Below are 14729 nucleotides of genomic sequence, written 5' to 3' on the forward strand. Positions count from 1 at the left end.
TGTTCTTTACATTATAAAGGAGAAATCACAAGAACATCACGTTTTAGCAAATATCGTATATTTTTATACATGCTGCAGACATCCAAATACTTCATGGTCTTGGCACGTCACAGTGTGGCTGCACTTGCCCCGGGCACTTTCCTCCTCACATTAATGAGCAAACAAGTAGACTCGTGGCCACCAAGATTAAGCATAGTGTCAAGGGAGCTGTGTCCTGGTTAGGGGTGGATAGATAACCGACCAGCATGAAGATTTTATCAGGCCTTGACAAGACGTTTTAAATGAAGAAATATTTTGAAGCACTGGAAAGAGAAAGACGGTAGTTTCTACAAATGAAATGTTGTCGTAGTGACCGTGCAGTTGTGTGTGTGTTCAGTGATATACTGACAACAGCTGTGTCTGGGTCTGTCCCACTCCTCAGCCTCAGCTGTTGCCCTGTTCCTCACACAGCTGTTGCCCATGACAGACCGGTCGGCAAAGATCCTCATTTATTAGCCTGACTGACGGAGAGGGTGACTCGGCTCAGCGAGTCAGCCTTCCTTTACCTGTACCTCATTATGTCACTTCCTGTCCTCCTATGTTTTCTAATGTAAAGAACGCTTTTGATTTTTTCAGTACCTTAAATATGAATTATTTGTATCTATTTTTCAGTGCTGATAACTAGAAAGAGGGGTAGGCTATATATAAATTACTATACACATGTATTAAATAATTAATTTGCAAGAGCAACTAATATTTGCCAATTTTGGGATTATCAGCATTAACCGTTTCATTGCCCTAGCTGATATAAAGGTCTAGTTTGTATTCACATTTGGCACACTTACTGTACTCCATCCTATTTTATCGCGTCATTAAGTTGATTTACATTCCCAAGCAGGCAGTCAAAGCTCCTTTGATATTTGGGGTCTTTTATACACTGAAGCTTTTTGATTGGGTTGTTCTTAGACGTCGGTGCACATAGTTTAATGATGTTATGATTAAGCTGAAACACATCCATCTGTTCCTCCGGATTAGTTCTTAAACTCAGCCATTAGACCCACTTAAAGCCGGGCCTTTGCCGCCCAGACCAGCCAATTAGAGCCCGGCACCACGTCCGGACTCCCGCACAGGCCCACTCTCATTTTGTCAGACCGGTCGCCGGTACAGAAGCCTTATTAAACGTTGTGCTCCCTTTACACAGAGAGAGCTCTCATTTCCTGCCTTGATAGGCTGCTAATGAAAGTCTGTTTTTCAAATGAATTTTTTGGGGTGGACAATTTGTGCTTAAACAAGTTCCTGTAATATGAGAGATGAAATTGACATTGCATTTACTTACCATCAGTGCATTTCACTTTTAAATGCAACACGCCCTGTTTTGTTAAGGCAGAGCCATGACCGCAGCTGGCCCATCGCAACAGTTATGACAACCGGGCAAATAGGAAACCTCTGATGTAAACAGAGTACCTGGAGTTAATGTTTGGGTCTGTGCCCGGTTTGGTCTCGAATGGAGTTGGGTTTAAGGAATGCAGCTCTCCACAAGAGCCAAATGGCTTCAATTGGTTCATATTACTTTAAGGGTACTTTACCTGGTAATTTCCTGACATCACAGTTTCTAGGACTTTCTTTAGGGGATCGTTAGCCAGTTAGAGAGACTTAATGTGGAACGAAGGCAGAGAAAGTAACGCCTCCATCCCCCAGCATTTTTGATTTGTGATTAGCAGATGTGCATTCTTTAGAGCCTGTGTTGATTTATGTCCAGTCAGATTCGGCACGTTTAGACCGAGACCAGACCAGAGTCATTTACATCCTTATTATAGTGCCTTCCAGCCTCACACGCCGCCACAGAACAAAAACACATTCATTGAGTGCTTCCAGCAATGGACTGAATCCCAAAAAAAAAAAAACTTGGGGGGTCTGAGAATTTAACCAATCCAAATAGTCTTTTACTCTATAAGGGTGTTTATACCTGGTATTAAGATGCGTTTCGGTTGATCGGCTCACAAGTAGATGAGAAAGACACATTCACGTTTACACCGGTTTCTGTCCTATTACTGAGGGGGTGGTCTGTGGGCGAGTCCCTCTGCTTTCGTTTAAACACAAGCAGGAGAAATGACGTCAAACTAATAACATGTCAGAGTTTGCTGCTTATGTTGTTAGTAAACATGCTGCATAGAGTTTTGTAAGAACTTTCACACACTTGCAAAATAAAACAAAAATGAAAGAAAGCCACAGTTTTATCAATGAAAGCCTAAATATGTACACTGTGCGTTCACGCTGGAAGTCATGTCCTATGTTAAAACATTGAGCTCGAAACATGGGGCGTTAATTATTTTGTGTCCATAATGGTTCAAATAAATGTAAAAAAAGTTTAAATTTCAAAATAAATTTGCAGATCTTTTTTAAGGACCCAGTCTAAAATTTCTTTTTTATTTCATTTTGAAAAAATATTTGGGGGATAATTGCAAAAATGTCAAGTGGTGTAACCGGTATAACTAAAAAAAATTTAAAATGCAAAATAAATATATTCATAAAAAATGTGGAATAAATATAATTATCTAGTTTAGTGTAATGATTTTTTACATAAATTTTTTTACATTATTTGTTAAAGAATATTTAGAAAACAGAGCTGTTTTCACCATATGTCTTGACAAATATTACAAATGCATTAAAATGTACATTTAGTAATAACTAATAAAATGTGATATAATTTTTTTATGATTACGCTTACATGCCATCAATGTGGATAAAATATTTACTATTTCTCATTCTTTTGCACAATTGGCGGTTACACCATTTGACATTTTCAGGTCCATTCGGTTTTAACTTTCATTAAAATGGTGATAATGTAATTTTTTATTGCATAAATCAACATACATACACTATGTGCATTAGAAATATACCTGATGCATGCTTTTAAAACAAGTTTTTTATAAAGATTTTTCTTATCTTGCCAAACCGTTTTTGTCACTGTCCCACATTACACTTTAGATCAATAGCCGGAGAGTAGGCAGGGGTTTGTGGCTGTTCGAATCATTCGATCACATGCGCGTCTACATCACAAAGCAATCCGGTCGAATGTGTTCTGAATGTGGTCGAAAGTGGTCAAAACTTTTTACACCCCGTTTACACCTGTCTTTAGCGTTGTCAACCTGTGATCCGATTGACCAAAACACATCTTAATACCAGCTGTAAACTGCCTCCATGTTAAACGAGATTGGTCTCCATGTGCAGGTGAGATCTGAGTGAGTTTTGGTCTCATCCCGAATCATTGAGATCAGGCAGTGGCTTTATCGTTGTCCTGCATTGTTCTCGAAGCTTTTTAGTCATGACTTCATTAATGAAAGGAAATAGCTGATGTCCCTGAATACTGGTTTGTGTATATATGCGTGCAAGGCTCGTCCGCACAACCTTCTCACGTTGCAGGATACAGCCCAGTCATAGGAAATGATGCGTCTGGAGACCTAAAGAAAAACAGCCCACGTTAAGAATAGCTGGAATCGGACTGAATAGGAAATTAGTTTTTGTCCATGTGCTTTTTTCTAACTACATATTGAACATAACAATAGTAATTGTCATTCTTATTAAATTAAAGTGGTATGGAAAAGTGCAACCTGGACAATATATGCTAATCATTTATTTTTGTGTTTGGAATAACAAATCCGTTAGATGTTTAACTACATGTTGTCATATTATTTTAGTCAGAAGGTCAGACAGTAATCTAGTTACCCATTCAACAGATTCAATGAGTCATTTAGTCTGATAACTCATGAGTTTGTGACTCATTGAAACTCAATTATGTACGTATGTTTTTTCATCCCGGGAACATATGTGACCCTGTTTATAAAATCCAGGCTGCAATATCAATGTTATTATTAGGGGCATCAAAGTTTGATTTGAATCATTGATTTCACTTTTATTTCAATCTTTGACATGACTTTACTCGGTCAATATTAAAGAAATCAAGAATGTTCTTTACATCATGTATGTAAAAAAACATAAATCACAAGCAGGGTCACATGTTACAATACACCCATCACCGCCACACTATTGACAAACTGATGTACACTTCTTTGCAATAAGCTAAATGTGTCTAAAAAGTCCCTCTCTCTCTCTCCGCAGGTACAACTCAGTGGTCCCGTGCGACCGGACAGGCACCTTCCTCGCCAAATTACGAAAACTCCCTCCACTCTCTGGTAAGATCTCTCTCCTCCCCCAGACGTTGAGCACTTTTTAATGGACACTGTGTCAGTAGATGGCTTGCTCCTGGAGGGCAGGGGGTAGCTTTACACGGACATTCCTGGCTGACAAATGTCAGGAGCTGGACAGGGAGGGGGACCGAACAATACCCGTCCCTTGGGGCGTGTCTCCTGCCATCTGTCCTCTTTCGTCCGGGGTGGCTGGAGATTGGCCGGGGCGGACGGATGAGGTGGTTGGGGATTGGTTAGGGTGTGTGATGGGGGTGGGGTGCTGGCAGCTGCTGCGTTCAACCACTGCCACAAGATTCCAGGACTGAATGGGAAGCTGAGCCACAACAGGGGATCGGTTTACACATACATACACACAGAGTCCTTCCCACATCATGCATTCACACTATGGGGTGTGTAGATAAATATTTACCCTCATGCATTTTACGCCAGCTGTGAGTGGATTTTTCTTTCCACTGTAGAAATACACGGCCTTCCACCGAATTTACATGCTTGCAGAAATTCGTTGAACTGTACTGAACAGTTTTGTATTGGTATACATTCCTGGACATCCTCTTTTTCCCCTATGTGCAAACAGCAACCTTTTAATATCATAGATACCGAAAAGGCATTTTTCTTGGTTTCAGAAAAAGACTTGAACCTAAAAATAGTCTCCTCATCTCCTTTTCCCTTGAATCTCAGTAGATGCAGCCTGTTATGTATATTATTCTGATGCTGCCTCATGAATACAAAGTATTCAGAGATTCTACTTAATGTGACATACAGATTTTTGCATACCGAATAACAAGGAAGCATCCATATTTAAAGCCAGAGATGAACGGTGGTTCTCCAAATAACAGGAAAAGAGCTGTGATTGGCAGAGCGGGCTGTCAGTCACTCATGGCGCATCATAATCATTAACTTGAACAAGTGCCAGGATGCCAATACTCGATCCAGTAGTTTGATGTTTTGCCCTCTATCTCTGCTTATCTCTGTCTCTTTAAAGGATTAGTCAATTTTCTTTAAAAAAAAATCAAGCTAATTTACTCACCACCATTTCAACCAAAATGTTGATGTCTTTCTTTGTTCAGTCGAGAAGAAATTATGTTTTTTGAGGAAAATTTTAATGGACCTTAATGGACCCCAACACTTAACAGTTTTAATGCAGATAAAAATTGCAGTTTTAAAGGACTCTTAATGATCCCAAAAAATAAAAAAATAAAATATGCACTTTAAACCACAAGTTCTCTTCTTCCTTCAGTCCTGTGACGTGCCAGCGCGACCTCACGTAATACGTCATCACGTCAAGAGGATGCCGTATGCAAAACTACGCCCCATTGTTTACAAGTGTGGAGAAAGAGGACCGCTCCGACGTTGTTGTATGTGGAATGATACTAATTAAAATCTTTCTGTCAGTTTATTGTTTAAAATGGTCCGCAAATGTGTGTTTCATATATGTAACACGTGACTTTTCAACGTCAAGTTGTGGTTTAAAAGTACTTTTTTTTTTCTTGCCAAAAATGACAATGGTTTCGTTAGATAAGACCCTTATGCCTCATTTGGGATCGTTTAGAGTCCTTTGAAACTGCCGTTTGAAACTGCATTAAAACTAATAAGTGTTGGGGTCCATTAAAAAACATTAAAATGAGAAAAATCCTGGAATGTTTTTCTCAAAAAACAAAGAAAGACATCAACATTTTGGATGACATGGTGGTGAGTAAATTATCTGGATTTTTTTAAAGAAAATTGACTAATCTTTTAACTCTGCTTGCGTCTTTCTGTCTCGTCTCAATATGTTCGTGTCTCACTGCTCTCCTCTTCCTGTCTGACTGTAGAAAAATCGCGTGCACCAGCAGCTTCATGAGCATCTGCAGGATGCCATGTCCTTCTTAAAGGATGTCTGCGAGGTATTCCCGCTCTTCAGATAGTCATCTCTCGTTCTTCTGCCATCAGCTTTCTTTTGATTCTACATAATAGCCTGTCAATGTTTTGTGCTTTATTGTTTTGCCATTTCATGTTTTATTGATCATCTTTGATGAGTACAAAACCCCATATTGCAATTAGTTAGCGGAAAACGATTATCGATCTTCGTTTTTTACTCAACCAGATGTTCTATAAATGGTTTAGCCTTTCACTTTTATTATTTTCTTTTCTCCATATGCTTAGTTCTTCTAATGTGCTTTTGCTTTATGCTGCATGTCATTTTTTATTTCATGTCTAAGTCTACTTGTTTTTCTGTAAAGCTCACAGTATGTTGTTTTGTTCTCTCTCTCTCTCTCTTTCCCTTTTCTCCACTGCTCCTCATTCCAGTCTCGAATGGAGGACAGGTTGGATAGGTTGGATGACGCGATCCACGTCCTGCGAAACCACGCCGTGGGTTCCACTACCAACCTGTCGAGTGACCTCCACAGCCTGTTGGGACAAGCACACAATGGGCCAGTCGCAGCCATCGGGAACAATTTCCCCGCGTCTGGATTGGTGACCAGCCGAACAGCACAGATGGTAATGAAAACTTTCCTGTTAAGAAGAAACCTTAGCTTATTTGTTTCAATCTTATTTCTTTACAAAGTCCCTTACAGTTATTAGAGGCAAGAGAACGAGAGAAGCATGTGTTTTTTCATTGCGCCTCTCCAAATAGGCTCATAAACAGAGTTAAGCCACCTGTTTAAAATGAAGGCCCGGCCATGTGCTGAAACTGAACTATTTTCCACTGAGAGCAGTTTAACTTAAACCCACATACTTTCCATAAGCGTAATGCCTGGACCGAAGCTCGCTCTCCCTACGAGAGCTGCGTTCCACAGGCTGAATGGGAAAAACAGTCACAGTAGATTCTAGCAGATCAGTGCCGGTCTGGAAGACATTTCCGCAGCGTAGCGCTCATTGGGGCTGTGGGGACTCGTGTGATGCGAGACCCGGTGAAACTAAGGAACTCAGTATCTCTCCCACATCCCACACCATTCATTCACTCTTACAGAGAGATTAGCGCACAGCTGTAATTGAAGGAACAGCAAAGGGAGGCGTTTTCCCATCAGTTTCCCAAAATGTGAAATAATCTTTTTTTTTTCATTCGAGAATTGATTTGCTCTTAAAGAAGTCACATCGCTTTTTTAAATAAATGCTTAAAGGGGTCATATTATGAGATTTTTTTTAACGATGTAAAATAAAGCTATGGTGTCCTCAGAGTGGGTATGTAAAGTTTAAGCTCAAAATACCCCACTGATAATTTTTTATAACGTGTTAAAATTGCCACTTTGTAGGTGTAAGCAAAAATGTGCTGTTTTTGGGTGTGTCCTTGTAAAATGCAAATGAGCTGATGAAATGCAAACACTGATCGTTGGTGGTTCGTTGAAATTTAATTGTCAATTATTTTCTCTCTCTTTTTCTCTCTGCACTAAATGGAAGTGCCATGGTTGGATCGTGCAGATTAAGGGGCGGTATTATTGTAATAAGATCCCCATTTTCAATGACCTAATTTTTCATATGCTTGCAGAGAATGGTTCACCAGTTGTTGATTTTTTTCACATTTTCTAGGTTGATAAAAGCTCTGGGGACCCAATTATAGCACTCAAGTTTTTATGATATGTCCCCTTTAAATGTTTTTAAGAATAGGCACTAAAAATAATTCCTATTCACAAAAATGACCTTTCCTTGCTGTTCTTGTTGCTTTCAAGACCTATTGGCCAGTTGACAACACTTTACTATCCTGAACAACCCATTGTTTTCATTTAATATTTCAGAGCCCCAATAAATGTCTGGAATGCTGCGTCAGATGTTATCGGAGCCGCTTGGATCTGTGTTTTGACAGCATACAAGTCAAACAAAATTAGCATACTCAAACGGTACAATTAAAAAAAATAATAAAAATTGTCAGATTGACACTGAATTGCTTATTAGTAGATTCCTTCCTTTCTCACAGCAGGCGTGTGCCAATAATAATTCACATCCCCAGTTAAAATGAAACACGTCAGGAAATCCAAACTCTCGCTGCTCTGGTTTTGTTCTCTTCGCACCGGGCCCGCATCTCATCGATGTGCCAATAATAATTCATTGCCTCAATCTAAATGAAACACGAGGATTCAAACAGCTCTGCACTGTCACACGGTGACAAAAGTCAGTTTCACCAGTTTTGGCCTGGAAGGGACTTATGTTTAAGTCATAATGAATGTTTTTATTCAAGCAAATGGGAAGAGACAGAGCAGTGCTGTGATAGATAAAATTTGTGTCTTTCTTCTGCGTTGGAGCAGTTGCACTGCTGTCAGTGGCCTATGTGTTCATGCACACACAAACAGAGCTCTGTGAGAGAGACACACACCCAGACAAGGTCCTGATTCAGCCCAGCGTGCTTTTATTTTGGTGCACCCTTTTCTTTTTCTGTCTCTCTTTTTACCCTCCTCGTTCTTAACATCTCAGGAAATCTGACGCTTTGGTCGTGTGTGTCTGTGCGCTTCAGCTGTATGGTAATCAAGCCCAGACAGGAAAATGGCCGCCTTCTTTGGTCGACAGCCCCCCTCTTTTGCCACAGACAAAGAGTTGTTTAGACACCTGTTGAGAGTGGTGCTGAGATTAGAGCATGGGGGAAGGGGGTTCGAAGCTGGGCGGCAGAGAGGTTAACAGAGGCCAACAGTGACTTAGGAACGCATTCCAGAAGGAAAACGGGGAATAGCACCCCTTGCCCCCTTCTCTTTCTTGTCCCTGACTCCCAATCCCGTAGCTTCACCGAAAAAGAACTCGATTGTTGGCTAACGTGCTCTTCTCTCATCCTTCCACCCTTGCCACCGCGGGGTGGCAAGGGTGGAAGGATGAGAGAAGGGCAGTGTGGCAGAGATTCAAAGGGGGGCTGTCGTGTTTCCTACTAATCACATGACAAGAGCTTGATCAAATCCAGATGCATTTAAAAGCCACCAATGACGAATGCTGGTCAAACTGCTATTTGATGTTCGGCATTAAAAAGCAGATTGTTTATTGCTCTAGCCATATATAAAAAGTCATTTTCCTTTGATGGAAAGTAGTGTCTATTTCAAGTCACCCTGAAGTCAAAATTGAACCAATTTTAGGTCTTAATGTGATGTGCATATTTTTATATTGAATATGTGGCATTAAAGGGACACTCCACTTTTTTTTAAAAGAGGCTCATTTTCCAGCTCCCCTGGAGTTCAACATTTGATTTTTACCATTTTGAAATCCATTCAGCTGATCTCAGAGTCTGGCTGTACCACTTTTAGCATAGCTTAGCATAATTCATTGAATCTGATTAGACCATTAGCATCGCGCTCAAAACTGACCAAAGAGTTTCAATATTTTTCCTATTTAAAACTTGACTTTTCTGTATTTACATCGTGTACTAAGACGAAATTTAGTCCCCTTGGTTCCTTTCAATAGCATGGGACTATTTTCGGGCGCTGCGTAATATCATTGCGCCTGCTGCAGCCATGGTACGGCAACAAAGTCCTTGATTATTGTGCCAGAATGAGTTCCTAGACATATCTGCTTAGAAAATTGCAACTTTTATTTTCCTTCGATCTTACTGATGTAACTACAGAAGAGTCAAGTTTTAAATAGAAAAAAATATTGAAACTCTTTGGTTATTTTTGAGCGCGATGCTAATGGTCTAATCAGAGTCAATGGATTATGCTAAGCTATGCTAAAAGTGGTACCGCCAGACCCGAATTCGACTGAATGGATTCCAAAACGGTACAAATCAAATGTTTAACTCCAGGGAAGCTGGAAAATGAGCATATTTTCAAAAAAGTGGAGTGTCCCTTTAAAGTTAAACAGTCAAAACTAATTCATTTGCTTTTTATGTGATCTAACATTTGCAGCTATGTCTTCTACTGTAATGTGAAAAAGATCAGCCCAATGCTACATTGCAATCAACCTGCCACTCAAAGTGTGGCCATACGATTTTAAAATGAAAACCAACAGAATTGAAACTCCGGGCCGGAGTGCTGTGCGTCTCCGAGTGCGAATTTCGTTCTGTGAAGGTCATTCTTTGTAGTGTGAATACCACTCGGTTGTTCAGAGAGGAGGTCATACTCTACAGTAGGAACACAGAGACTCTCAGCTTTGAAGTCCAAGATCTGTCTCTTCCCCGATTTAATGTAAATCACGTTTGTTGTTTTTCGGCACTGATCAGATGGCTTTCGTGATCAGAGGGACCCTTGATGTTTTGCTCTGTTCTCTGCCTCGTGTATTTACGGCTATCTGTTCTGACAGGGCTCTGTTCACCGCGAAGAGGCCGTTAGCCTGAACAACAACCATGGTGGCTTGCAGGCCAGTGCCGGCCCCACCTCCTCAGAGCTCAACCACGCAGCGGAAGCATTCAGAGGTTAGGAAGCTTTTTAATGTCATTCCATTCAATTTTTAACAGCATTAACTTGTATGTATTCTTAAAACATGAATGAATGGTGTGCTTGTTGTTTGTAACAGCACTTGCTGGCAGTCTGGCTAGCCAGGTTGGTCCTCTGGAGCTCAAGGTTGAGAATCAAGACAAGGACGACATGCATGATGAACACTCGTCTGACGACCTCAAATCGGACGATGAGGGCAATAAAAGGGATCTTAAGGCGAGGGGAGCATCCCGCCCAAGGCAAGGGCCTTCATCACCAAAGTACTACCTCTAAAATTACCTTCTAAGAACATTTTAGACATGCCCATGTGATTAAGCTTAAGTGCTTTTCACATCAAATGACATTTTTATGGACTGATTGTTTTCTACGTTTTATCTGTTGTCCTACAGCAGTATCAATGATGACGAGGACCTAAATCCTGAGCAGAAGGCAGAGCGTGAGCGCGAGAGGAGGATGGCCAACAACGCCCGCGAAAGGCTGCGGGTCCGAGACATCAACGAAGCATTTAAAGAGCTGGGCCGCATGTGTCAGCTCCACCTGAAGAGCGAGAAGCCCCAGACCAAACTGCTCATCCTTCATCAGGCCGTCGCTGTTATTCTCAGCCTCGAACAGCAAGTCAGAGGTCAGATCTGGTTTAGTACAGTTAACTAAAATATTTAATGTTGTATATTCTAAAACTAACTAAAATCAAATTTCAATTTTTTTTTGCACAGAGAGGAATCTAAACCCCAAAGCAGCCTGCCTTAAAAGAAGGGAGGAGGAGAAGGTGTCAGGGGTTTCAGGTGACCCCCAACAAGCCCACCCGCCTGTGCACCCAGGCCTCACAGACGCATCCAACCCCATGGGCCATCTTTGAACACTGGCCAGGTAACCTGCAGTATAGTTACATACACCTGATAAACATAAGTAGGAAATTTCCCAGTGGGTTTTGACAACCACCGTTCTCTCACTTTCAGATCAAATGGATCCTGATAGCGTGTGTTAGACAGAGTTGGTGACCTTGCTTTCCACGGGCGGACAGGACTCACAGTTTGTGACACCGATTTGAAAAGACAGACCACTTGAAGCAAAATTCCACCGTTAAGCAATCCTGAGATGAAAACTGGCAAGTGCCCAGCTCCCTGTGAAGACATCCCGTATCGATAAGCAACTTTCTGCCCAACCGAGAAAAGAAAATCAAGCGAAGAAGCCCCTCAGCACATATCGCTGTCCGCAAGCTGTGTGCCGCAGCTGTACAATCAGAGACTGTCGCCACCCCCTCCACCCTCTACGTGGAAGTTGCCTTGTGCCTAAGCTGAATTGACGAATGCATTGTAACAGCATTTGTTTTATTTTCGTTTGTTGATTTTTTTTCCTATTTATTACGTTACTGAGCTGTAAGTCTGTGTTTAAAGGGAAAGTTCTGACATTGCTACGAAAGCTAGTGGCGTTTCAGTAGATCTGCAGTTTGTCGCGTGCCGTCCGCACCATCTCCCTCGTGTCGCTCCGTTCAACATCCGCACTATGAGATTAATATATTTTTATCGCACTCGGATCAAATTCCATGCCCTCGAAAGAATTTGATGGCGTTCCCTTTGTTTAGAAAAAATAATATATTACTTATATTTATCAAACATTCATTCCGCAAGTATCAGCATGAGAAACCAAACTACCTAAATCTTTCTTTTGTACGTCGATAGCAAGACGAGAGATGAAGAGTGAGGCCAGATGACTGCGTTTTCGGTCGGATTCCTCAAAGTTTGATGGTGGAACGGCAAACTCTGGCTTTACTGAAAGGTCAAAGATCAAACACAAACTGACATGTTTATACTCATTAGTAAGCAGTACAGATACAGAAAGCAGTAAGTTACAAACCCCAGCATTCCCTGCATATTTTCTTAGCGTCTTAAATGGAGAACGGGACACAGTCTCTTCCTTTTGATTCCTTTGCCATATAGTGTTAAAGGGAAAAAGAAATATATTTCCGATGCAGTTTATTTGTATTCAAATGTTACGTTATTACGGGCGTGGTAATGCCGAGGGCATTTGTACCGAGCAACCTCTGCATCTAAGGCGTTAGACATGGCACTGCGTGAGAAGAGTTGGATTTAAAACGATGACCATTACTTCACCTGGCCTGAATTGAAATTTTGCTTTATGTTTGTTCTTTTTCTAAAAACATTAACAGTTAAAAACGAAAACGAAAAAAAATACTCAAAGTAACCACATGTTATATGTTTATTTGTACTTGTATACAAAGCATTTCTCTAGGCTTCATAGTAAAGCGTATATTTGTTGTGTGAAAATAGAAGGAGGTTCTAAGTTACTCAGAATGGCTTTGTCTTTCCCCCGATGCATTGGAGTACTTGATACTCGATCAGCAGAATGTGAGCGCAATGTCTGTTCGAAAACAAGAAGCTCTATGAATTCAAATGCTGTGAAGCATCAAAATCAGCGATCAGTGGAAATCAGGATTTTCTCTGCCATTATTGCTTTGGGTTTTTTTGTGTGTTTCAGAGAGCAGCAGACACCACTTATTTTCGTTGTATAATGTATGCTTTTTACTTTAAGACCAAAAAGTTTTTTTGCTTTGAATCTTTTGATTTTACCCGGTTTGTTGTCTTCCGTGCTTTCACTCCATTCGGCCACACTTAAATATTAATCAGTCCATTAAGTCAGAAGGAACAAAAAACATTAAGAAACATTTATTACAATATCAGCATTAATTTCCAAATCTGTGTTTCTCTCTCTCTTTTTTTGTGGAGTTACCTTCCTTAAAAAAAATCCACTAGTCTTTGTGGCCTTGTTATACATTTCAGTATTCAAGAGCTTGTATTTTTGCCGGCTGCAAATTAATCGAGGTTATGAGTCATCTGTTTGTCTATTGTTTCATTTTCCCTGCGTTTATTCTGTTTTTCTGTATGTTAGTTTTTGCTGTATGCCCTGATGCTTTCCCTCATAACGAAAAAATCTACGAAAAGGATAAAAAAAAACATTTGGCTTATTTTTCACTATAGTTAGTCTTTTATACAATAATATTGTAAGAACATTTCTTGAATTCTAAATATTACTCTTTCTAGATTTTTGAAATCAAAAGTTTTGAGTAAAAAGTTTCTTACTTTATTTTACTATATTAGATAGTAAAACAAATGTACGGTTATTTACCATAACCTGTCCATTATTATAATAAGAAAGATTATTGATAGCATCTTAAGAACATCCGTAGGATTGTAGCTCGCAGTCTAGTACATATGGGGTATTGTACGAGCCTGATGTTCCAGAAGATGTGCTCTCCATTTCTGTCTCCAGTCTGCATTGTTGGTTGATGAAAGATTTGTACCCATGTCAAAATTCAAGGTATTGTCAATGCACATCAGAAAACCAGCAGTAAGAAGTTTAATTCTTTTTTTCTGTCTCTGTAACAGAAAACACAATATGTATATAACATTTATGTAGCAATAAATGTGCCATCTTTTTTAACTGAATTGTACGCGAGTTTATTTTCCTTGAGCTGTGGTCGTCTTGTCCTTATTCAACATAACCAACCTTATTTCACTTAGAGGTTAGCAATGTGCTTAACATCTGTTTCAAAAAATTTTGCTACACTGTTAGAAAAAGTGGTAGCAATATGTACCACAGCTTTCACTGGGCTAGTAACCTTTAAAAAAGTCTTAATATGTCAAATTAGGTACAGATATGCATACATTTGGTACCAACATGTACCTTTGAGATATTAAATTGCATCTTTGAGGTATTTACACGCTATCTTTGGTAACAGTGCAAAGCTGCACTGTTTCAAAGAGGTTTCACATTAGAAAGTATTATTTTGGCTTCATAAATACTCCTTTGGCTTGTTTTTTAGGATTTGTTTCCTGTGCACCGTGCAAATTCATTCTTTTGGGTTTCATTCATATTTCTTAAGAAAGTGAAACATCTGTCTTTAACTTGAATGAGAGACAAACATATTTTGCTTCTCGAGTGAATGATCGGTGGGAAATAAAATGTTGGTGCTCTGAGGTATAACACACTTGACTATCGCTCTTTCATTACAGGGTGTGTGCATTTTCCCACATATTCCCAACGTTAATCGACTTTCCTTTCTAATTAAATTATTTCTTTTCCATTTTGGTGTCGGTTATGAAAAATGGGAGCACCTGTTTTGTCCCAGTAACGGTGAAAGGTTTGCAGCCAAAGCCTTTCTGCACAATGCAACTTCCACATGAAACTCCAATAAGAGTTT

General features: G+C 40.0%; 1 protein-coding gene across 6 annotated transcripts in view; it reads left to right on the top strand.

Moving 5' to 3' along the window:
• The window catches only part of tcf12 (transcription factor 12), a 102839-nt gene extending 88870 nt beyond the window's left edge, over positions 1-13969 (top strand). For 3 of the 6 annotated variants that reach the window (XM_065289128.2, XM_065289129.2, XM_065289132.2), the window contains 8 exons: positions 4099-4172; positions 5999-6070; positions 6474-6665; positions 10377-10488; positions 10590-10770; positions 10900-11132; positions 11224-11377; positions 11467-13969. In XM_065289128.2, the coding sequence (XP_065145200.1) occupies positions 4099-4172; positions 5999-6070; positions 6474-6665; positions 10377-10488; positions 10590-10770; positions 10900-11132; positions 11224-11366 (1007 nt within the window). In that variant the 3' untranslated portion in view covers positions 11367-11377; positions 11467-13969. The remainder of the gene's footprint in view (positions 1-4098; positions 4173-5998; positions 6071-6473; positions 6666-10376; positions 10489-10589; positions 10771-10899; positions 11133-11223; positions 11378-11466) is intronic. The other 3 variants (XM_065289131.2, XM_065289130.2, XM_065289134.1) reach the window with 1 other exon arrangement.
• The last annotated feature ends 760 nt before the right edge of the window (positions 13970-14729 follow it).

This window comes from Paramisgurnus dabryanus, chromosome 2 (assembly GCF_030506205.2).
Source record: "Paramisgurnus dabryanus chromosome 2, PD_genome_1.1, whole genome shotgun sequence".
NCBI classification, from domain to species: domain Eukaryota; kingdom Metazoa; phylum Chordata; class Actinopteri; order Cypriniformes; family Cobitidae; genus Paramisgurnus; species Paramisgurnus dabryanus.